This window comes from Mesoplodon bidens, assembly GCF_964165515.1.
Source record: "Mesoplodon bidens genome assembly, chromosome: 2".
Lineage (NCBI taxonomy): Eukaryota > Metazoa > Chordata > Mammalia > Artiodactyla > Ziphiidae > Mesoplodon > Mesoplodon bidens.
The window spans coordinates 152,391,175-152,417,037 of NC_138177.1; the positions used below are offsets into that span (position 1 = coordinate 152,391,175).

Sequence of the window (25,863 nt, forward strand, 5' to 3'; positions counted from 1 at the left end):
GGCTTCCCTGGTGGCGCAGTGGTTGAGAGTCCGCCTGCCGATGCAGGGGACGCAGGTTCGTGCCCCGGTCTGGGAAGATCCCACATGCCGTGGAGCGGCTAGGCCTGTGAGCCATGGCTGCTGAGCCTGCAGTCCGGAGCCTGTGCTCTGCAACGAGAGAGGCCACAACAGGGAGAGGCCCCCGTAGCGCAAAAAAAAAAAAAAAAAAAAGTTCATTTCAAGTAATACAGTAAGTATAACTGTAATGAAGCTAATATTTTATTTGGATAGCATTTTCTGTTTTTTCAAAGCACTTTCAGACTTATTATTTGATCTCAACAACTCTTGAGTGAGGTGGGCAGTTTAGGAAGTAAGTAAAAGGGGTTTTGTTTGTTTGTTTTGTAATTAGGGCACAGCAGTTGTCTAACTGAGGGAGAATCCAGGTCTCTTGAGTTTTAATTTGGTTCTCTTTACTCTGTGTCTACACCACTGAGGACTGGTTTTATATAACAAAACCGTTCCCTTTCACTGAAGATAATCGTTCTGATTATATTGAATTTTCCTGATTATCCTCAAAAGGTTTTTTCCTGCTTCCAACCATGTAATAATTATTTTGTACACAGAGTCTCTAAAGACCTCAAGCTGAGTTTAAGTTGGGATTGGGTGAGCCATGAGGTATAGCAGCAACGGGATTTAGTCAGGCAGATTTATGGTGCCAGCAGAGGGAATTCAGTACTCCAGTTACTGAGCTCTGCAGGATTAGAAGTGAACTCTTAGGTCAGAACACTTTTTGGTTTTATATAAACCAAAATTTAAAAAGATAAAGTTTAGTATTGGTGGCATAGTCTTCTGGTAATAGAGTTTTAAGGCTGAGATATGTATGTAAAAATTTGAGAGGGAATGAACCTCACTTATTGCCCTCCATCTTTTGCTTTTTAAAACATATTGAGCACATGGACTTTAATTGTGTGAAAAAGTGGAGTATAAAATGTTTAGCATCTATTGCCAGGTTTTGAAGGAAGAGGAGAAGAATCCACATTGTTTAACCCAGAGCATTAGCAAGGATGTATATCTTGAAGGGCTGAGGAATTGTGGTCTTCTCTACCATTTGCTCTCTTCTTCTGAAGTTCCTAGAACTGGAATTATTTTTGGAAATTTGAATTCTTAGTTGGGTTGACAACTGGACATTCCTTTTGGATATGAAGACTGACTTTTATTCTGTTGCTTTGTTTCATAGTTCTTAGAGCAATACTTCTTTATTTCTGAGAGCCCCCTTTTTTTCCTGAAGACCATATTGTCAGTTTTATAATGGAAGTCTATATAGAAATATAGAATTCTGATTACAGAATTATGTTTTATGTATGTTCTTGAATGTACATTTTGGACATATATTTTCTGTATTTATTTCCTGCTGTTTATCTTTTTATCTTTTAAGTTTAAAGCATGTAAAAGCTTCAACAATTTGCCTTTGTAGTACAGTTCCATAAAATATCCAGTACCAGAGCCTTTCAGTTAGTATATTGATATTTATTTTGGCCTGAGCTATGTGTTGGTTGCTACTGTAGGAGAGAAACCTATAGAAAGAGAACAGCTGTAATCAGAGTATGTCTAAACAGGGAGACAGATATTGTTTAACAAACACTCTGAAAGATGTTCTTCTTACAGAACATAGTTTTGTGTCCTGATAAACTGATATGTCTGTATTTTTTTTCGAGGCTTTGTGGGGGGTAGTATTTTTATTAGGACAGAGTTTGTATTTAAGTAACCATTGGGTTATCTAAGGAAATGCCTAAGATGGTCAAATAGTGAGTATGATTTTTAAACATTTTAAGTTTTGTCAAAAACGAAACATGACCCGTAAGTTGAAACTTCAAAGGATTTTAAAATGCAGATGGTAAATATGTTGACATCCCTAAAATTTCCTTATTAAATTTTTGAAATGTTACTTCTTTGTCTATGTGTAAATATCAGTTATATGTGAAACATCAAAGTATTTCACACATTTTTGCAGAAGAGCTTTTCATGTAAAGAGAAGCAATTTTTAAAAATGCAAGTAATACTATCTTTATGTCTTAAATGAAAATTAAAGCCTGATTGTTATCTCCAGTCTAGTATTCTTAATGCAGTTGTCTGGACTGCCTTCCTGTTCCCTCCATTTACATGAACACAAACGCTTGTTCTCTTTTGGCCTTGTGGTATTCCTTTCTTTTCTTAATCCTTGAATAATGTAAATGCCTTTCGTTTTCCTTTTTCTGATTTCTTTCATCTTGTTACCATGTTTTCTTTATTTATCATAAAGTAGACCTGAAGACCTAAAAAGAATTATTGATAAAGTTTAGCATGGTGAAGATGAGTGGGCTCCTTGACTAGGAGTCCTGTGTTTTTCTTCTGGCTTTACAATTTACTTCTTCTGTGACTTCTGGCAAGTTGTTAGATTTTTTGAGCTTCAGTATTCTCAGCTATTTTAAAGGAAAAGATAGAAGTCTTAACAGCTGCTGTGGACTGAATGTTTGTGTTCCCCCAAATTCTTATGTTGAAACCCTCATCCCAGTGTGATGGTATTTGGAGGTGAGGCCTTTGGTAGGTAATTGGATCAGGAATGTGAAGCTCTCATAAATGGGATCAGTGCCCTTATAAGAATAGCCAGAGAGCTGGCTAGCTGTTTTCTAGCATGTGAGAATAGCAATGAAGATAGCTGTAAGAAGGCTCTTACCAGAACCTGACCATGCTGGCACTATGATCTTGGACTTCCAGCCTCCAGAACTGTGAAAAACAAATTTCTGTTGTTGATAAGCCACCCAATTTATGGTATTATAGCAACCTGAGCTAAGATAACAGCATAATAATAATAATGATAATTGAGTTTATATGCTAGATTTTTTCTTAAAGAATTTTATGTGTATTAACTCATGTAATTTTTATAGTAACTCCAAATGATGAAACCGATAGGCACGGATGTTGTTATCCAAGGGTACAAAGGACAGTAAGTACCAAGGCCAGGATTATGAACTCAGGTAGTCTGCCTTCAGAGTCTATGCTGTTTACAACTGCTTTATACTGCCACTAGTATTTGCTGTGCTGAAGATCACAAGACTGAGTCAGATTTCTTTTTATATATGCATATCTTATTGTAAGATAATATTTTTGGATTTGAATACTAATTTTTTTCTTTAATGTTATTTAAATTTTTTTTAAATTGAAGTATAGTTGATATGCACTATTATATTAGTTTCTTGATATGCACTATTATATTAGTTTCAGGTGTATAATATAATGATTTAGTATTTTCATAGATTATACCCCATTTAAAGTTATTACAAAGTAATGGCTGTATTCCCCTGTGCTGTACAGTATATCCTCATTGCTTATTTATTTTATACATAGTAGTTTCTGTCTCTTAATTGCATACCCCTATCTTGCGCCTCCCCACTTCCCTCCCCTCACTGGTAACCACTAGCTTTTTCTCTGTATCTGTGAGTCTATTTCTGTTTTGTTGTATACATTCGTTTTATTCTTCAGATTCAACATGTAAGTGATGACATAGAGTATTTGACCTTTTTCACTAAGCATAATACCCTCTGGGTTCATTCACATTGTTGCAAATGGCAGAATTTCATCATTATTATTATTTTTTATAAAGTTATTTTTAAAATTTATTTATTTTGGCTACGTTGGGTCTTTGTTGCTGCGCGCAGGCTTTATCTAGTTGCAGCAAGCAGGGGCTACTCAGTTGTGGTGCGTGGGCTTCTCATTGCAGTGGCTTCTCTTTGTTGTGGAGCCCTGGCTCTAGGCATGCGGGCTTCAGTAGTTTGGCATGCGGGCTCAGTAGTTGTGGCTTGTGGGCTGTAGAGCACAGGCTCAGTAGTTGTGGCGCATGGGCTTAGTTGCTCCGCTGCCTGTGCGATCTTCCCGGACCAGGGCTCGAACCCGTGTCCCCTGCATTGCCAGGTGGATTCTTAACCACTGCACCACCAGGGAAGTCCCTCATTCTTTTTTATGGCTGAGTAATATTCCATTATACATAATACATGTATGCATATATATATGTATATATGTATAATGGAGTATTTTATATATATATCTCCCACTTCTTTATCCATTCATCTGTTGAGGGACAATTAGTTTGCTTCCATATCTTGACTCTTGTAAATAATGCTGCTATGAACATTGGGGTGCGTATATCTTTTCAAATTAGTGTTTTTGTTGTCTTCAGATATATACCCAGGAGTGGAATTGCTGGATCATATGGTAGTTCTCTGTTTTAGTTTTTTGAGGAACTCCGTACTGTTTTCTATAGTGACTGCACCAATTTATAATCTCACCAGCAGTGTACTAGGGTTCCTTTTTTTCCCACATCCTTGCCAACATTTATTTGTAGACTTTTTGATGATAGTTATTTTGACAGGTGTGCAGTGATATCTCATTGTGGTTTTGATTTGTATTTCTCTGATTAGTGATGTTGAGCATTTTTTCATGTGCCTGTTGGCCATCTGTATATCTTTGGAAAAGTGTCTATTCAGGTCTTCTGCCCATTTTTTAATTGGGTTGTTTGCTTTTTGATGTTGAGTTGTATGAGCTTGTTTATATATTTTGGGTATTAACCCCTTATTAGTCATATCATTTACAACTTTTTTCTCCCATATAGTAGGTGGTCTTTTCGGTTTGTTGATGGGTCCTGTTTATTTTTTTTAATTTTTGGCCTTAGGAGACAGATCCAAAATAATATTGCTATGATTTATGTCAATGTTTTGCCTGTGGTCTTTTCTAGGAGTTTTATGGTTTTTGGTTTTACATTTAGGTCTTTAATCCATTTTGAGTTTATTTTTGCATATGATATGAGGAAATGTTCTAATTTCGTACTTTTTACATGTAGCTGTCCATTTTCCCAGCATCATTTATTGAAGAGACTCTTTATTGTATATTCTTGTCTCCTTTGTTATAGATTAATTGATCATAAGTGTATGGATTTATTTCTGGGCTCTCTGTTCTGCTCCATTGATCTGTGTGTCTGTTTTTGTCTCAGTACCATGCTGTTCTGATTACTGTGGCTTTGTAGTATAGTTTGAAGCCAGAGAGTGTGATTCTCGAGCTTTGTTCTTTTTTCTCAAGATTGCTTTGGCAATTCAAGATCTTTTGTGGTTCCATATAAATTTTAGGATTAGTTGTTCTACTTCTATGAAAAATGTCATGGGTATTTGATAAGAATTGCATTAAGTCTGTAGATTGCTTTGTAGTATGACCATTTTACCATTATTAGTTCATCCAATCCAGGAACACAGGATATCTTTCCATTTCTCTGTATCATCTTCAAACCTTCATCAGTGTTTTACAGTTTTCAGAGTATAGGTATTTCACTTCCTTGGTTAAGTGTATTCCTAGGTGTTTTGTTCTTTTTGATGCAATTTTAAATGGGGTTGTTTTCTTGCATTCTCTTTCTGAGAGTTCATTATTAGTGTTATAGAAAAGCAATAGATTTCTGTATATTAACCTTGTATCTTACAACTGAATTCATTTATTAGTTCTAATAGTTTTTTTGCTGGAGACTTTAGGATTTTCTATGTATAATATGATGTTATCTGCAAGTAGTGACAGTTCTACTTATTCCCTTCCACTTTGGGTGCCTTGGTTTTTTTGTTTGCTTTTTCTTGTCTGCTTGCTGTGGCTAGGACTTCCAGTACTGTGTGTAATAGAAGTGGCAAGAGTGGGCATTCTTTTCTTTTTCCTGATTTTAGAGGAAAGGCTTTCAGCTTTTCACTATTGAGAACGATGTTGGCTTTGAGTTTGTCATGCATGACCTTTTTGTGTTGAGATATTTTCCCTCTATACCAGCGTTGAAGAGTGATTTTATCATGAGTGGATTTGAATTTTGTCAAATGCTTTTGTGTGTGTCTTTTTATATGTTGTTGAATTCGGTTTGCTAATATTTTGTTGAGTATTTTTGCATCTATATTCATCAGAGATATTGGCCTGTAATTTTCTCTTTTTGTAGTGTCTTTGTCTGGTTTTGGTTAACGGTCCTTGATTTTAAGAGACTCCCCCACATATAATCTTCATATATATATAATTAAGTGTCATAAATATTATTATAAATGACAGAGCAAATTACTAAGTAATTAATCAACATGTTAGATCAAACAGTGGTACCTAAAAGTGACTCAAAATATCAATAGATAATGCTGCCCTGGAAAGGCCTATAGGAAGAGGAGTGAGACTTAGAATTTGATACAGAAGTGTAAGTTTTTGGCATGGGAAATAGCAAATGATAGGGGACTTCCCTGGGTCCAGTGGTTAAGACTCAGCGCTTCCACTGCAGGGGGGCACAGTTCATCACTGGTCAGGGAACTAAGATCCCACATTGTTACATAGAATGGTTTTGTTGTTTTAAGTGATCCCCCACTGTGTGCCTTCCTTCTCTGAGGCTGAGTCTGAATGAGGGAGGGTTCGGTTAAAGGCATAAGTGAGCAGAGGAAGGAATGCAGTCTACATACTTATTCTTAGAACGAAAAAAACATTTATTTCAATTGGGCAAACATACTGAGTGTACATTAGGTGGGAGGCACTACATGTTGCCTCCAGGAGATATGTAGAAATAGAATTTCTTTTTAAAGCAGGAGAAATGCTACACAGTTAGAGTTGTAGACCAGAAAGTGTTTCATAAGGGGTTATTTTGATCAATGGGTAAGATTTAGTTCTCTGTTTTTTTACAGTACTATTGAGAGATAATTTATGTACAATTAATTGAATGTTTAAAGTTTACAGTTTGAGGATTTTTGACATGTGAAGTTATTAGTAGTTGACACTACGAACATTTCTGTCATACCCAAAAGTTTCCTCATGCCCCTTTGTAACTTGTGCCTCCCTCCATTCTTATCCCCAGGCAACCTGATCTGGGGAGAATTGACATCTTAACAATATTATTTCAAGCCATGGAAGTGTTGTATCTTTCTATTCATTATGTCTTTAATTTCTCTCAAGAATGTTTTTTAGCTTTCAGTGTAGAGGACTTGGATGTTTCCAGTTAGATTTAATCCTGAATATTTTGGATTTGGATGCTATATATTTTAAAATCCAGTTGCTTGCTACTAGTAATAAAAATGTAATTTTTGTATATTAACCTTGTATTCTACAATCTTGTTAGTTCTAGTATTTTTTAAAGATGCCTTGGGATTTTCTATGTAAACAATTATGTCATCTGCAAGTAGACACTTTTCCTGTGCCTTTTCTTTTCCTCCCCTGTCCCTTCCTAGAACCTTATTGCAGTAACCAGAATCTCTAGTACAGTGTTGACTAGAAGTGGTGAAAATGGGCCTCCAGCCTTATTTCCATTCTTAGGAAGAAACTGTTCAGTCTTTCACCACTAAGTGTGACATAAGCTGCAGGGCTTTTGTGGATGCCATTTATCACGTTGAGGAAGTTCTCTAGTAAGCCCAGTTTCGTGAGAGTTTTTATCATGAATGGGTGTAGAATTCGTTAACTGCTTTTTCTGTACCATCGAAGTGGTTATATGGCTTTTCTTTATTCTATTTGCATGTTGAATAACATTGATTGCATTTGGAATGTTAAACGTTGTATTCCTTGGATAAACCCTTACTGATTTATCCCTTTAATGTATTGCTGGATTCATTTTGTTAATATCTTAAGTGTTTTTGCATCTGTGTTCATGAAGGACATGGATTTATAATTTTCTTTCTTTGTAATGTCGGCTGAAAAAAAATGCACAGCATTAAAGTTGAGAATTATATTTTATTTGGTGGACTTGCTGAGGGCTTAAGCCCTGGAGGCAGCTTCTCAGATAGCTTAGAGGGACTGCTCTGAGGAGGTAAGGGAGGAGCCAGGATATATAGTTTTTTGCAACAAAAACCAGGTAGTTGGAACATCAAAACATTACTGTTAATTAAAGAAAACTTGACATCTCAAGTTAATGAATTTAGTGCTTTTCTGTATATGGGAAGATGCAAGAGTCTGGGCTCATTGAAATCATTCCTTTGATGTGCACCTTAACTATCTCGGGCTAGTGTCCTGTTTTTCTCCAGATTCACCTCAAGGTGCACATTTGAGGGTGGCTGATGGCTTGATGACCTCAACATCCTTTGTATACTAATATGGCAGGTGATATTTTTCATCTGCAGTAGTATCTGTCAGGTTTTGATGTTAGGGTTGTACTGGTCTCATAAAATTGGTTGGGCCATTTTCCTTCTCTTTTCTGAAAAAGTTTCTGTAGATTGGTATATCTTCCTTGAATGTTTGAGAAAATTCATCAGTGAAACCATCTGGACCTGAAGTTGTTTTTATGTGGGAAGGTTTTTGATACTTAGTTAATATGGGACTGTTCAAATTTTCTCTTTTTATTCCAGTTTTGGTAAGTTATATGCTTAAGAAATTTGTCCCTTTCATCTAAGTTGTTGAATTTATTGGTGTAAAGTGGATCATAATATTCTCTTCTAATATTTATAGAATCTGTAGTAATAAATCCTCTTTCATTCTTGATATTGATGATTTGTTTTCTCTTTTTTTTCTTTATTTGGTATAGCTAAAGGTTTGTTGATTTTGTTAGTCTTTTCAAAGAACCAGGTTTTGTCTTTAAACATTTTTTTCTGTTGTTGGTTTTTTGTTTCTACTTTTATCTTTATCATTTACTTCTTTCTAGTTACCAGTTTTTCTTATTAATATTTCTAGCTTCTTCAGTGTCCAGCTTAAATAATTGATTTGAGACCTTTCCTCTTTTGTAATATAAGAATTTAAAGCTGTAGGTTTACCTCTAAGCACTGCTTTAACTGCATCTCACAAATTTTGGTACGTTGCATTTTCATTATCATTTAATTCAAAATATTTTAAAAATTCTCTTTTGAGTCTTCTCTGACCCTGAATTACTTTTTCCAAATATTCCAAATATTGGGTTTTCCTAGGTATCTTACTGTTTTATAATATAATTTTTTTTCATTTCAGTCTGTACATATTTATTGAGACTTGTTCTGGGACTCATCATGTGCTGTATCTTGGTGAATGTCTGTGTGCACTTGAAAAGAATATGTGTTCTACAGTTGTTCAATATAGTGTTTTCTAATATCAATTAAATCAAGGCATTTACTAATTTATTCCAGTGTTCTTTTTCTTTACTGATTTTTAATTGTCAGTTTTTGCTTCGTATATTTTGAAGCTCTGTTATTAGTCTTATTTGAAGTTGTGACTCTTGTAGACTTCATTTAGCTTAGTCTTGCTTTTTTTAACGTCTTTTTGACAATCTCTGCCTTTTTATTGGAGTGTTTATTAGACTATCAACATTAATGCAGTTGTCACTGGCGGAATGGGTGATTTCCTCAGTTCTTGCCCTTCTTGAGGGAAAGAATTCAGTCGAGAAGGCATAGAACAGTTTTAAGTAACAAGAGTGTTGTTAAGTAGAGTGAAAGTACACTCCTGAGAAAGGATGAAAGCGGGCTGTCTGGAAACCAGAAGCAGCCTCATGATGGGGTAGGGTTGGGTTTTTTAGAGTGATGTTTCCTCCCTGTGTCTTGCATCATTTGACTGACAGCTTTAGGTTATATCACTTTTCTCCTAGTGCACAGGTGCTTACTCATAAGCACCCAAGTGAAACCCACAGGGGGGAGGCGGGGATGCAAAAACTGTAATGCTAATTTATTACCTATAAAGCATAATGAACCCTATATTACCTTGAGTCACCTTTTAGGTCTTGGTGTGCTTGCGCCAGCCTGTGCTGGTGGTTTCATCTTGCTTGGTCCTGATACGGCTGGAAACCTAGTGGTGGTCCTTGACCACAAGAGGGAGGACTCTGGGTGTGCTCCAATCACCAGTGTCCAGGTGGAGGAGGGAAAGATGAACCATCCAGGGTGGGGCGGGACCCCCTCCTGTCTGACTAGCTACCTAACGTAATTATCGATATTGTTATTAGTGTAATTAATGCTATTGTTTTCTGTTTGATTTCTCATAAGCCGGTAGGGGGTCCCCAGAGAAAGAGAACCAGACATGGCTTTCTTGACATAAGAAAAGGCATTTTTGGCCTAAGCCATTTTGTGATATAAGCCTGGCCATAATGCTTGCTCTTGAACAGGTCTCAGTAATAATTATCTTTAAGGGAACAAAAGAACAAACTGTTACCAGTCATGAGCAGTGACAGTAGCAAAGATAATACATCAGTTGTAACATTGCCAGTTCTGTTTCAAAGGCTAGCCCCAGTGCTTTCTTGGGCTGTTTTTTGCAGAAATTAAACCCCTCTGGCAGGCGTTCAAGTACCAGATCAACTGGAACCTAAGGGAGGATGGTGTTGACCTTTTCTGACCCTTGAGTCAGGTGACTTCAGTCAAGTACAGGTTGGCTCTCTGGCCCCACCCCCCCATCCCCTTCATGAATATACATATACCCTTAGCTTAAAACTTGCTTCCGTTTTGCTTTTGGCAGAGACACTGCTTTGAGAAAGATCCCCAGTGTTACCCTTACTTGCTGCAAGTAATAAATCCTTCCTTCTCCCACTCTTTGCCTTGGTTGTGTCTTTTAGCTCTACACCCACCAAGAGGCGAGCCCAGTTTTTCTGGTAACACTCTGTATTTTTAGTTCCTTTTTTCCACCTTTCTTGCCTCTTAGATTGTTTGGATATATTTTTGTATTCTTATCTACTGGCTTTTTAGCTATACCTCTTTTTATATTTTTATACTGGGATTTCAGTATATATTCCTAACCTTCTGCAGTCTATTCAGAGTTAATACTGTACATATAAAACGTAGAGATCTTCCAATCATATACATCTCCTTTGTCCGTTTCCTCACCATTCCCTATAGTATTACATCTGTGTATGCTGATTATCTTAGAAGACAATATTATAAGTTTTGCCTTAAATAAAGATACATGATTTTTAAAACCTAAGAGAAAACAATGGCCTTTTAAATTTACCTAGATGCTTACCATTTCTGGTGCTTTCATTCCTCAAGGTCCAAGTTTCCCTCTGCTATAATTTCCCTTTAGCCTAATGAACTTTCTTATGTTGTAGATCTCCTGGCAACAAATTCTCTAGTTTTCCTTTTCTGAAAATGTGCCTTCCTAAATAATATTTTTGTTAGATATACAGCCTAGATTGAAATTTTTTTTCCTTTCAGTATTTCAACGATATTCACTGTCTAATGACCTCCATTACTTTTATGAGAAATTCGGTCATTTTCCAATCAGTGTTTTTTCTTTATGTGATATGTCATTATTCTCTGCCTGCTTTCTACCTTTATTTTTCATCAGTTCAGTTATGATATATCCAGGTGTGATTTTTCTTTTAATTTATCCTGATGGAGGTTTACTGAGCTTCTTGGATCTGTAAATTTGTCTTTCAGTAAATTTCCAAAGTGTTCAGCCATCATTTCTTCCATATTTTTTCCTGCTGTTTTCTCTCTTTTCTGTCCTTCTGGAACTCATATCTACATGTTAGGCCTTTTGAGATTATCCCATAGCTTTCTGAGGCTTTTTTTTTTTTCTCTTTTTTAAAAAGAATCAGTCTTTTTCCTTTTTGTTTTTTAGATTGGATTATTTCTGTTGATCTGCCTTTGAGTTCTCTGATTCTTTCCTCTTTAATCTCCATTCTGATATTAAGTCCATCCATTGACTTTTAAAATTCAGATGTTATATTTTTTATTGGTAAATTTTGATTTTGTTCTTTTTATATTTTTTGTATTTCTCCACTGATATTTCTATTATTGTGTTATTTTCATTCAAATTTTTTCTCCTTTATCTCACTGAGCATAATTATAATAGCTACTTTAAAATCCTTTTCTCGTAGTTCCAACATCTTAGTCTTCTTGTGGTGGGCTTCTGTAGATTATCTTTTCTCTTGAGAATGGGTTTCATTTTTCTATTACTTATATACCAGGTAATTTTGGATTGTATCCTGGACATTATGAATGTTATAGAGACTCTGGGTTCTGTTACAATCTTCTGTAGAATATTGGTATTTTTATTTTAGCTGGCAGTTAACCATGTTAGACTCAAACTGTAAGTCCTCTCTCACCATCTGTGGGCAGTGGTTTTAATTTCAATTTGATTCTTTAAGCTTCTGCCTTATTCTAATCTGCATATGCATGGTTCAGGGGTCAGCCTGAGACTTTTGTGGTGTTTCATATACAGTTTTAGGGGAACTCTTGACTTTATCCCCTGTGGGATCCCTTTCTCTCTTTAGTAGCTGGTTGTGTTTACCTGGGCTCTTTTCCCTAGTTCCTCCTGACAGAAAGACAATTTTAGCTGCTCATACTCTGCATCTACTGCCTGACCTTGGGACAAAGCTACAGCAAAACAGGAAATTCAAGCAGGTCTCTCCCAAGTTTTGCCTTCTCTCCACAATCTACCTATTTTATTTATCTACCAGACTCCTCAGCTAGTTGTCATCCCATGTCCCTTACCGCTTCCCCCACCCCAAATTGGTAGTTATCAGCAGAAGGTAGGTGTCACACTACCATTCTGGAAGTAGAACCTGAATGAGTAGGATTTTTGACATGGGGTATGAGGAAACCCCAGAAAGGATCTTTCATAAGCTGAGAGATGCCACCTAGATTAGATTCATTGATACTTTTCTTTGTCCAGAATTTGGGTTTTGGCTGCAATAATAACAGTTACTCAAATACGTTTTGGGATCTGTAAATTCCAAGTTAAATTAGCTTTACTAATCAGGCTACTTGTCTATTAATAACATCAAATCAGTGAATCTACAAATAAAAATATATACCATACTATTGAGCATATCAGTGCATGTAAAGGGAATGTCCTTTATTCTCGTTTTTTTGGTTTTTTTTTTTACACACACACACTGTATTTTATTTTTACAAGACATAAATAAACTAACACCAAGCATTGTAAATGGATGACCACAACAAAAGCAACAATGATTGCAATTACCAAACACGAAACACACTCATACTATGTCATAATATTGACATTCAGTCCAGTAATCCTCCACTGTAACAGCTCCTTTACTTTGCAGTGAAAATTGATTTGTATATTTTTTTGCCTCTGAGTCCTTGTGTGATTTTTTTTTCCAAACAGAAAGTCACAAAAATTATAATCATCCTCATCAGTTCACTCAGTCCCATGTAATTAATTTTTTTTTCATCTTGATCTTTTGTTAGCACTTTTATGAATTCCTCAGTTTTCCATTAGAGTTCTGAAAATGCTTATTCATTCAGTTCAGCAGTATAGTCAGTTACCAGAAATCTGTACTTGTCAGAGTCTTTACCATGAATTCCTTGAAGATGAAACCCTTTTATAGGAACATTTTTGCAAAAGCATCAGCGTACACCCAGAACTGTCTAAATGACAAAAGACTTAAAAATGACCACGGTTAAAGATTTGATGAAAGTTCATAATAATGCAATTGACAAGGAAGTTTAGTTATTTCTGAGATATAAATTTTAAAGTAATAACTAGAATTATGACTTATAACATTATACCAGAACATATAAAATTTTTAGAAATTTCATGTAACGTCTGAAACATTTATATTAACATATTTCCATACAAATAACCCAAAGAAAGTTTAGTATTAGTTGGTTTTTTTGTTTGTATTTTTATATTGCAGGTTCTTATTAGTCATCAGTTTTATACACATCAGTGTATACATGTCAATACCAATTGCCCAATTCAGCACACCACCATCCCCACCCCACAGTGGTTTTCCCTGCTTGGTGTCCATACGTTTGTCCTCTACGTCCGTGTCTCAACTTCTGCGCGGCAAACCGGTTCACCTATACCGTTTTTCTAGGTTCCACATACATGCGTTAATGTACGATATTTGTTTTTCTCTTTCTGACTTACTTCACTCTCTATGACAGTCTCTAGATCCATCCACGTCTCAACAAATGACTCAATTTCGTTCCTTTATATGGCTAAGTAATATTCCATTGTATATATGTACCACAACTTCTTTATCCATTAGTCCGTCGATGGACATTTAGGTTGCTTTCATGACCTGGCTGTTGTAAATAGTGCTGCAATGAACATTGGGGTGCATGTGTCTTTTTGAATTATGGTTTTCTCTGGGTATATGCCCAGTAGTGGGATTGCTGGATCATATGGTAATTCTATTTTTAGTTTTTTAAGGTACCTCTATACTATTCTCCATAGTGGCTGTATCAATTTACATTCCCACCAACAGTGCAAGAGGGTTCTCTTTTCTCCACACACTCTCCAGCATTTGTTGCTTGTAGATTTTCTGATGATGCCCATTCTAACTGGTGTGAGGTGATACTTCATTGTAGTTTTGATTTGCATTTCTCTAATAGTTAGTGATGTTGAGCAGCTTTTCATTTGCTTCTGGGCCATCTGTATGTCTTCTTTGGAGAAATGTCTGTTTAGGTCTTCTGCCCATTTTTGGATTGGGTTGTTTGTTTCTTTAATATTGAGCTGCATGAGCTGTTTATATATTTTGGAGATTAATCCTTTGTCCGTTGATTCATTTGCAAATATTGTCTCCCATTCTGAGGGTTGTCTTTTCGTCTTGTTTATGGTTTCCTTTGCTGTGCAAAAGCTTTGAAGTTTCATTAGGTCCCATTTGTTTATTTTTGTTTTTATTTCCATTACTCTAGGAGGTGGATCAAAAAAGATCTTGCTATGCTTTATGTCAAAGAGCATTCTTCCTATGTTTTCCTCTAAGAGTTTTATAGTGTCCGCTCTTAACATTTAGGTCTCAAATCCATTTGGAGTTTATTTTTGTATATGGTGTTAGAGAGTGTTCTAATTTCATTCTTTTACATGTAGCTGTCCAGTTTTCCCAGCACCACTTATTGAAGACGCTGTCTTTTCTCCATTGTATATCTTTGCCTCCTTTGTCATAGGTTAGTTGACCATAGGTGTGTGGGTTTATCTCCGGGTTTTCTATCTTGTTGCATGATCTGTGTTTCTGTTTTTGTGCCAGTACCATATTGTCTTGATAACTGTAGCTTTGTAGTATAGTCTGAAGTCAGGGAGGCTGATTCCTCCAGCTCCGTTTTTTTTTTTCCCTCAAGACTGCTTTGGCTACTCGGTGTTTTTTGTGTCTCCATACAAATTTTAAGATGATTTGTTTTAGTTCCGTAAAAAAATGCCATTGGTAATTTGATAGGGATTGCACTGAATCTGTAGATTGCTTTGGGTAGTATAGTCATTTTCACAATATTGATTCTTCTAATCCAAGAACATGGTATATCTCTCCATCTGTTGGTATCAATTTAATTTCTTTCATCAGTGTCTTAAAGTTTTCTGCACACAGGTTTTCTGTCTCCCTAGGTAGGTTTATTCCTAGGTATTTTATTATTTTTATTGCAATGGTAAATGGGAGTGTTTCCTTAATTTCTCTTTCAGATTTTTTATCATTAGTGTATAGGAATGCAAGAGATTTCTGTGCATTAATTTTGTATCCTGCAACTTTACCAAATTCATTGATTAGCTCTAGTAGTTTTCTGGTGCCATTTTTAGGATTCTCTATGTATAGTATCATGTCATCTGCAAACAGTGACAGTTTTACTTCTTTTCCAATTTGTATTCCTTTTATTTCCTTTTCTTCTCTGGTTGCCGTGGCTAGGACTTCCAAAACTATGTTGAATAATAGTGGTGAGAGTGGACATCCTTGTCTCGTTCCTGATCTTAGAGGAAATACTTTCAGTATCTCACCATTGAGAATGATGTTTGCTGTGGGTTTGTCGTATATTGCCTTTATTATATTGAGGTAGGTTCCCTCTATGCCCGCTTTCTGGAGAGTTTTTATAAATGGGTGTTGAATTTTGTCAAAAGCTTTTTCTGCATCTATTGAGATGATCATATGGTTTTTATTCTTCAATTTGTTAATATGGTGTATCCCATTCATTTTCATATACTGAAGAATCCTTGCATACCTGGGATAAATCCCACTTGATCATGGTGTATGATCCTTTTAATGTGTTGTTGGATTCTGTTTGCTAGTATTTTGTTGAGGATTTTTGCATCTATATTCATCAGTGATATTGGTCTGTAATTTCCTTTTTTTGTACAATCTTTGTCTGGTTTTGGTATCAGGGTGATGGTGGCCTCAGAATGAGTTTGGGAGTGTTCCTTCCTCTGCAGCTTTTTGGAAGAGTTTGAGAAGGATGGGTGTTAGCTCATCTCTGAATGTTTGATAGAATTCACCTGTGAAGCCATCTGGTCCTGGACTTTTGTTTATTGGAAGATTTTTAATCATAGTTTCAATTTCATTACTTGTGATTGGTCTGTTCATATTTTCTGTTTCTTCCTGGTTCAGTCTTGGAAGGTTATACCTTTCTAAGAATTTGTCCATGTCTTCCAGGTTGTGCATTTTATTGGCATAGAGTTGCTTGTAGTAGTCTCTTAGGATGCTTTGTATTTCTGCAGTGTCTGTTGTAACTTCTCCTTTTTCATTTCTAATTTTATTGATCTGAGTCCTCTCCCTCTTTTTCTTGATGAGACTGGCTAATGGTTTATTAATTTTGTTTATCTCCTCAAACAACCAGCTTTTAGTTTTATTGATCTTTGTTTTCTTTGTTTCTATTTCATTTATTTCTGCTCTGATCTTTATGATTTCTTTCCTTCTGCTAACTTTGGGTTTTGTTTGTTCTTCTTTCTCTACTTCCTTTAGGTGTAACATTAGATTGTTTACTTGAGATTTTTCTTGTTTCTTGAGGTAGGCTTGTATAGCTGTAAACTTCCCTCTTAGAACTCCTTTTGCTACATCCCATAGGTTTTGGATCATTGTGTTTTCATTGTCATTTGTCTCTAGGTATTCTTCGATTTCCTCTTTGATTTCTTCAGTCCTCTCTTGGTTATTTAGTAACGTATTGTTTAGCCTCCATGTGTTTGTGTTATTTCCTTTTTGTTCCCTTGTAATTCATTTCTAATCTCATAGTGTTGTGGTCAGAAAAGATGCTTGACATGATTTCAATTTTCTTAAATTTACTGAGGCTTAATTTGTGACCCAAGATGTGATCTGTCCTGGAGAGTGTTCTGTGCACACTTGAGAAGAAAGTGTAATTTGCTGTTTTGGGATGGAATGTCCTATGAATATCAATTAAATCTATCTGGTCTATTGTGTCATTTAAATCTTGTGTTTCCTTATTTATTTTCATTTTGGATGATCTGTCTGTTGGTGTAAGTGAGGTGTTAAAGTCCACCACTATTATTGTTTTACTGTTGATTTCCTCTTTTATAGCTGTTAGCAGTTGCCTTATGTGTTGAGGTGCTCCTATGTTGGGTGCATATATATTTATAATTGTTATATCTTCTTCTTGGATTGATCCCTTGATCACTCTGTAGTGTCCTTCCTTGTCTCTTGTAATGTTTTTTATTTTAAAGTGTATTTTATCTGATATGAGTATTGCTACTCCAGCTTTCTTTTGATTTCCATTTGCATGGAATATCTTTTTCCATCCCCTCACTTTCAGTGTGTATGTGTCCCTGGGTCTGAAGTGGGTCTCTTGTAGACAGCATATAGATGGGTCTTGTTTTTGTATCCATTCAGCAAGCCTGTGTCTTTTGGTTGGAGCATTTATTCCATTCACGTTTAAGATAATTATCGATATGTATGTTCCTATGACCATTTTCTTAATTGTTTTGGGTTTGTTTTTGTAGGTCCTTTTCTTCTCTTGTGTTTCCCACTTAGAGAAGTTCCTTTAGTGTTTGTTGCAGAGCTGGTTTGGTGGTGCTGAATTCTCTTAGCTTTTGCTTGTCTCTAAAGCTTTTGATTTTTCCATGGAATCTGAATGAGATCCTTGCTGGGTAGAGTAATCTTGGTTGTAGCTTCTTCCCTTTCATCACTTTAAGTATATCATGCCACTCCCTTCTGGCTTTAGAGTTTCTGCCAAGAAATCAGCTGTTAACATTATGGGAGTTCCCTGGTATGTTATTTGTCGTTTTTCCCTTGCTGCTTTCAAAAATTTTTCCTTGTCTTTAATTTTTGCCAATTTAATTACTATGTGTCTCGGTGTTTTTCTCCTTGGGTTTATCCTGTGTGGGACTCCCTGTGCTTCCAGGACTTGGGTGGCTATTTCCTTTCCCACGTTAGGGAAGTTTTCGACTATAATCTCTTCAAATATTTTCTCGGGTCCTTTCTCTCTCTCTTCTCCTTTTGAGACCCCTATAATGCGAATGTTGTTGTGTTTAATTTTGTCCCAGAGGTCTCTTAGGCTGTCTTCATTTTCTTTCATTCTTTTTTCTTTATTCTGTTCCGCAGCAGTGAATTCCACCATTCTGTCTTCCAGGTCACTTATCCGTTCTTCTGCCTCAGTTATTCTGCTATTGATTCCTTCTAGTGTAGTTATCATTTCAGTTATTGTATTGTTCATCTCTGTTTGTTTGTTCTTTAATTCTTCTAGGTCTTTTGTTAAACATTTCTTGCTTCTTCTCGATCTTTGCCTCCATTCTTTTTCCGAGGTCCCGGATCATCTTCACTATCATTATTCTGAATTCTTTTTCTGGAAGGTTGCCTATCTCCACTTCATTTAGTTGTTTTTCTGGGGGGTTATCTTTTTCCTTCATCTGGTACATAACTCTCTGCCTTTTCATCTTGTCTATGTTTCTGTGAATGTCTCTTATTCTCTTGATTGAACCAGATTTTTAGTGTCCATGAAGAATATCTAATTAAAAGATTTTCTAGCTAAAGCTGTGAATCTGGCCTTGTCGGTATATAGTGCCGCATACCAAAGCTGTCTCCTTTTTCATTAATCACCATTGAATATTCTTCTCTATCAGTAGGTTCTCAGCATCAGTAGTAGATACATGTTAGTAGTCATCATAGAAGCCAGCACTTACTGTGCATTTCAGGTACTATGCTAAATGCTTTACATGAATTATTTCATTAATGCTCTTTACAGACCTCTAAAGGAAGTGGCATAATCCTCTTATAGATGAGGAAAAGAGTATAAAGTTTCAGTAATTTGCATGAAATCACACAACACAGGCTTGCTTCTTGTTACCAGTGGGAAGGAGTGAGAATTAGATAGTGAACCAGTAGTCTAGAATGAGATGACTGAGTTGAGTTAGAGGAACATGAGATTTGCAGCTTTCTAAAGTAATCTTCTGTGTTAATTTCGCTAAATTAGCTGGCACCAAAGTTGAGGCATAAATTGTAGCTAAATTGGCAGACACCAAAGTTGGGCCATAGACAGAGCTGTCTTTGTAGTTCTTCCATTTGTATTTCTGAAGTGCTTTTCCATGTTCACCTAACTCTCAGTGTGTACCCAGCATGTAAGTACTAGATTCTGCCTTCTCGGGGTGACCCTTGTCTTTTCCTTTTTTCAAGATGTCTGTTCCCTACTCTCTTGGATTATCTGATGAAAGAAATTCATGCCAAGGGATTAAGTGATAAATAAACCAACCTTAGAAATGTTTTTCAGTGAAATTACTGTTTCTTTTGAGAGAGAGAGAAAGGAGTTGTCACAATCTATATCCAAAATTCTAAATGTAGGAAACCTATATTGATTTTTGACACCCGTGTTAGCTCTATAAACAATGTATATGAAATTGTGTTATTTAGGATATTGTTCAGTTGCATTAACAGACAAAGGAAGAGAAAACTACACCTGAGAGGCTTAAACCAGAGAGATTTATTTCTCTCTTAGGTAAAAGTCCAAGCTGAGAGGTGGATCAGATGGATAACCAGCTCTGTTCCATAACGTCACTCAGATGTTTCCTTCTAATCTTATCTTTCCAGTGTTCCCCAGGGTATTACCCTCAGCTTTCTGGTTATGCAGGATCACCACCACTACATCTGTGTCACAGGCCTGAAATAAGAGGGAAGGAGGATGGAGGGCAAGCAAGTTCCTTTCAAAGACATGACCCAGAAGTTGCACACATCACTCTTGCTCACATCCCGTTTGTTGCACCTTAATCACATGGCTACAACTAGCTGCAAATGAGTCTGGAAAAGGTGGTCTTTAGCTAGGCAGAGATGAGTTGATAACTACAGGGATCTATTGCTAAAAGGGAGAAGAGGGGAGAATGAGTGTTACCCGATTATTAGTAGTCTCCACTACAGAAGTTTATCTCTAATTTTTGCAAACCTATCCCACAACCAGTTAAAAGAGTTGGTAAGGAGTAGCCATACCAATGGACTTTGTGATTATCAGGTTAGTAGCATAATAAAATATAGTAGAAGAGAATTCAGTAATGATTTTAAGTTTATTTTCAGAAACAAAGCACAAAACTGCATACTGGAGAATTTGATGAAATAACTTCAAATTGTGTTAAAGTTGGTGGTTTTATGAGCTAATAATTATTTATTTTGTTCTTGTATTTTAGGCCTCAACTCCATATAGCATAGATTCAGATTCTTTGGGAATGGAGTGTATTATTTCGGGAAGTGCCTCTCCAACTCTGGCAATCAACACTGTGACTAACAAAGTAATTCTATTTTTTGAACACTTTTGAAATGTCATTGAGTAATACATTTAATTTGCTTTTATAGTAACAGTAGATTTCTGTATGGTTGAGTTTAAAGATGATATAAATTTGACCAAACCATACATGGCAGTTTGAAAGCTGAATCCACGATGCTTTTAGCTTTACACAAGTTAGAAGTAAATAAATAATTCTCTGGAAAAATTGGAAGATGCTTATTGGGAAGCTCTATATTAAATCGAAATTCTTGACACTACCAATCCCATTGAATTTTTGAGTCCAGCATTTTATTGAATCAGTTTGTTTCAAAATCATTGATTACTCCTGTAAATATGTGATTTAAAAAGAGATTGACAAGTAACCAAGGTGTCAACAGAATCCAGTAAAATAAATAATTCAGACAAACTCAGAGTCCATTAAAACGGTGGTCAACCTCTTTCATGATATTCAAGTCTAGGTACATACCCAGAAGTGTAGTATGTGCTGCAATTTTTGTTTAGTTTTTGTTATTGAAGCAAGGGTCAGAACTTTGTGCTAACTCATTAGATACCTAGTAGGGTACAGATATCTCTTCTTTACAAGGTTAATTTTTTAATCTCATATCTCAAAACCCTAAAAAAGCTCTGGGAGTTTCATGAAATAACTCAGTTATGTGCATCTATTTCCTCCTTTACTAGACCATCATGAGCACCTTGAAGCCATAATATTTCTCACTCTTGTACTCATATGGTCTGTCAGTCTTGCTTTTACCCTCTCCCCATCTCCCTTGCTTTCACTTGCTCTTTTTTTTTTCAAATCTCACTCTTCTACTTTCTTGTGCACACACAAAAACACAAACATGTATACATACTCAGTTGCACTAATATACGTAGTATCTTTGTAAAAGGTAATGAATAAGAAGATAGAAGACAGATTATAATCAGAGTGACTAATCAGAATTCCAATTTAGATAGGAAACTGGCAACTGAGGTGTAAAGTGATAATTTTTCCCAAATAGCAATACATGGACTGATTCCATCAGAATCACTTAAGGGAGGGGTGGGGTTGTTAGTGTGTACGTGTGTTTGGTGGTGGTAATAATTCCCAGATTCCATTGCAGGCCTACCAAATCAGTTACTTTATCCTTGTGGGTAGGGCCCAGAAATCAGTACTTTTAAAAATCATCCCTAATGATACCCAGCTAGACTTGAGAATTTCCAGTGAAATAGATGGGTTGGAATCAGAGGTATCCAGTACTGCTCTTTGCGATAGTCCAAGCAGGAGATACTGAGGCCTAAACACAGACAGTTGTGGCTATTAGGAAACAATTAGAAAGTAGTAATGCTGGGACTTCGTGACTAAATAAAGGAGCTGGAGTTTTTGGACTTCTGCTTTCAGATATGATAGAATAGCTAGTATCAGATTAACCCTTCTCCCTATCTATATAAAATTACCACCCTGCCCACCAATAAAAAAGAAAGGCATTGGAGAAAAAGACAGGCAGGACTTAAGAAGCAAAGATCTCAGAAAAAAGGGAAGCACATTGAGATAAGCACATTGTTTTCCCTTGGGATATTTCCCACTTCTCAGTGCATGGCATAGAGGCTGCACAGAAAGCTACAACCTAGAGCAGTCACTGAGCTAGGGATGTAAAAACCAGAGTATGAGGCTACCAAAGAGCCAGGGCTTAAGGACCAAGATCCTGAGGAATCTCAGAAGTGACCTCAACTTTTTGCAAGCAATATCCAGTTAAGGCATTTGCTAATCCCTAACCTGTGTGTGCTTCGACTCAGACACAGGCAAATCATGTGGATTTTTCACTAGCCAGAATTCAGCAGTCTCACAGAGGTGGGGGGGACAAAAGTTGTAGTTCTTTAAAGAGGGAGCCATGGTAAACACCCCAGTTTTTCAAATTGATACTTAAGAAAGATTATGTTCTATAAGTAAGAGCAAATCAAAATAACACCAGTCTCAAACTGTTATTAGGGTGGTATGCTCATATTCCACTTGCCAAAAGAAAACTAAATACTTTCTGGAAGATAACATATCCCGAGCTTTTGCAAGTTTTCATAAGTAAGGTCTTACTTTCAGTCAGAATTTTCAGACATTGCAGGAAACAAGACCAAATAATTAAATGCCAAGATGGAAAGATAGTATAAACATATCCACAAGTGATCTAGATATTGATTTTTAAATAACTATGAGTAATATGTTGAAGAAAATAGATGAATTATAGAAAATTTAAAAGAATTGGAATCTGCATGGAAGAATCAAGAGAACTGAAAAATATAATAACTGAAATTAAGAATTAAATAGATGGATTTAACAGCAGATTAGACACAGCAGAGGAGAGAATCAGTGAACTGGAAGATAAGTCAATAGAAAATATACAGGTTGAAAAACAAAAGAATGGAAAATTCAGAGAAGCTTAAGAGAGAAATAGGATACAGGGAAAAGATCTAACAAACTTGTCATTAGTGTTCCAGAAGAGAAGCAAAAGAGAATAGAGAAGAAGCAATATTTTAATTTTCTAAGACTGATGAAAGATAACACAGTACAGATTCAAGAAGTTCTGAGAACCCCAAGAAGGACTAATTAAAAGAAAACTTTATCAGGCAAATAAAAGTCAAACTGCTAAAAAACAAGGATTTTTTTTAAAAAATCTTAAAATCAGAGGAAAATAATAGGCAACTTCAAAGAAACACACTGAATTCTGAATAGAAATGATAAAAGTCAGATACCACCAGAATGAAAGTTTTGTAGTGCTGAAAGGAAATAACTGCCAATCCAGAATTCTAAAATTAGAATTTCTGTGAAAAATGAAGGTTAAGTAAATAGGCTTTTACAGAAACAAAATGTGAGAGAATGTTACAGTATTAAAAAATTAAAGGAGGTTAATTTTTCAGATAGAAGGAAAATTATCCTGTGCAGAAAAGAATGAAGAACACCAAAAGTATGCATGTCAGTAAATAAAAATATGTATCGAGTGATTCAAGCAATAGCAGTGCTGTTATAGAACACAATGCTTTGGAGTCTAAAATACTTGTAGAAGTTAAAGTACATGACAATACTAGAGTAAGGCATTAGAAAATATGTTGCAGTTAATGTCTTTGCATTGTATGGGAAGTGGTAAAAATACTAAGTCAAGGGCATGTGGTAAAATCTAGGGCACTGATTCTTAACACTTGAGCATATATCAGAATAACTAGGAGGGCTTGTTAAAACCCAGATTACTGGCCCCTACCCTGAGAGTTTCTGATTCTCTAGGTCTGAGTTGGGGTCTGAAAAATTGCATTTCTGACACGTTGTCAGATACTGGTCATGTACTGGTCCAAGTTCCTTACCTTATGAACCACTGCTCTAGGTTACTACAAGAATAGTAAAAGAATATTACCAAGTAAGGAAAAATAATAAATCCTTGGTTAATCCAAAAGTAGGCAAGAAAGGGCTTCTCTGGTGGTGCAGTGGTTGAGAGTCCGCCTGCCGATGCAGGGGACACGGGTTCGTGCCCCAGTCAGGGAAGATCCCATGTGCCATGGAGCGGCTGGGCCTGTGAGCCATGGCTGCTGAACCTGCGCATCCGGAACCTGTGCTACTCAACAGGAGAGGCCACAACAGTGAGAGGCCTGCGTACCGCCAAAAAAAAAAAAAAAAAAAGTAGGCAAGAAAGGAGAAAAAAAAAAAACGAGCAGAGAAAAGATGGGAACACAGGAAAATAAAAAGTACTTAAATCTAATTACATTAAGGAATACATTAAATGTAAATGTGCTGAATATTCATTTAAAAGCCAAAGAGTCTTTTCTGACCACAACAGCATGAAACTAGAAATCAACCTTAGAAAGAGAACTGAGAAAAAAATGATTACATGGAGAGTAAACCGCATGCTACTAAAAAACCAATGCATCAGCAATGAAATCAGAGGAAATTTAAAAATACTTGAGACAAATGACAATGAAAACACAACCATACAAAATTATGGGATACAGCAAAAGCAGTTCTTAGAGGGAAGTTCATTGCAATACGGGCCTTCTTCAAAGAACAGGAAAAATCTCAAACGACCTAACCTACCACCTAAAAGAATTAGAAAAAGAAGAATAAACAAAACGTAAAGTCAGCAGAAGGAAAGAAATAATAGAGATTAAAAAAAGGTAGAAAAAACTCAATAAAACCAAGAGCTGGTTCTGTGAAGGGGCAAACAAAATCGACAAACCTCTGGCCAGGCTCACCAAGCAGAAAAGAGAGAGGACCCAAATAAACAAAATAATGAATGAAAGAAGAGAAATAACAACTGATACTGCAGAAATACAAAAAACCATAAGAGAATACTATGAACAATTATATGCCAACAGATTGAACACCCTAGAAGAAGTGGACAAGTTTCTAGAAACATAACAGCCTACCAAAACTGAATCAAGAAGAAATAGATAATTCACCAGAGGTGAATTATCCTGCAAACAAAAGTCCAGGACCAGATGGCTTCACTGGGGAAATCTACCAGACATGCAAAGAAGAACTTATACTGATCCTTCTCAAACTCTTCCAAAAGACTGAAGAGGAGGGAACACTCCCAAAGTCATTCTGTGAAGCCACTATCACTGTGCTACCAAAAACAGACAAAGATAATAACAAAAAAAATGACAGGGCAGTATCTTTGATAATACAGATGCAGAAATTCTCAACAAAATATTAGCAAGCCAAATCCAACAACACATAAAAAAGATATTACACCACAATCAAGTTGGATTCATCCCAGGGTCACAAGAATGGATCAATATATGCAAATCAATCAATGTGATACACCACATCAACAAAAGAAAAGACAAAAACCACATGATCATCTCAATAGATGCAGAAAAAACATTTGATAAAATTCAACATACATTCATGATAAAAACTCCTACCAAAGTGAGTGTAGAGGGAACATATCTCAACCTAATAAAAGCTATTTATGATAAACCCACAACCAACATGATACTCAACCATGAAAAGCTGAAAGCCTTCCTGCTAAAATCTGGAACAAGACAAGGATGCCCACTCTTACCACTTCTATCCAATAGATAAAATTGTCATTATATGCAGATAACATGATACTATATATAGAAAACCCTAAAGACTTCACACAAAAACTATTAGATCTGATAAGCGAATTGAGCAAGGTAGCAGGATACAAGATTAACATACAGAAATCTGTTGCATTTCTTTACACTTAACAATGAAATGTCAGAAAGGGAAAGTAAAAAAAAAAATTCCTTTTAAAATTGCATCAAAAAAAAATACTTAAGAATAAACCTGACCAAGGAGGTGAAAGATTAATATGCTGAGAAGTATAAAACACTGGTAAAGGAAATTGAAGATGATTCAAAGAAATGGAAGGATATCCCATGCTCTTGGATTGGAAGAATTAATATTGTTAAAATGGCCATACTGTCCAAAGCAATCTACAGGCTTAATGCAATCCCTGTCAAATTACCCGTGACGTTTTTCACAGAACTAGAACAGATAATCCTAAAATTTATGTGGAACCATAAAAGAACCAGAATTGCCAAAGCAATCCTGAGGGAA

At 36.0% G+C, this 25,863-nt stretch overlaps 1 protein-coding gene across 2 annotated transcripts in view; it reads left to right on the plus strand.

Moving 5' to 3' along the window:
• FOXJ3 (forkhead box J3) overlaps positions 1–25,863 on the plus strand; it is a 134,535-nt gene that overhangs the window by 79,323 nt on the left and 29,349 nt on the right. The window contains exon 6 of one of the 2 annotated variants that reach the window (XM_081225816.1): positions 20,224–20,325. The exons of the other annotated variant lie outside the window; for it this stretch is intronic. Coding sequence (XP_081081942.1) covers positions 20,224–20,325 — 102 coding nt within the window. The remainder of the gene's footprint in view (positions 1–20,223; positions 20,326–25,863) is intronic. 2 annotated transcript variants of the gene reach the window in all.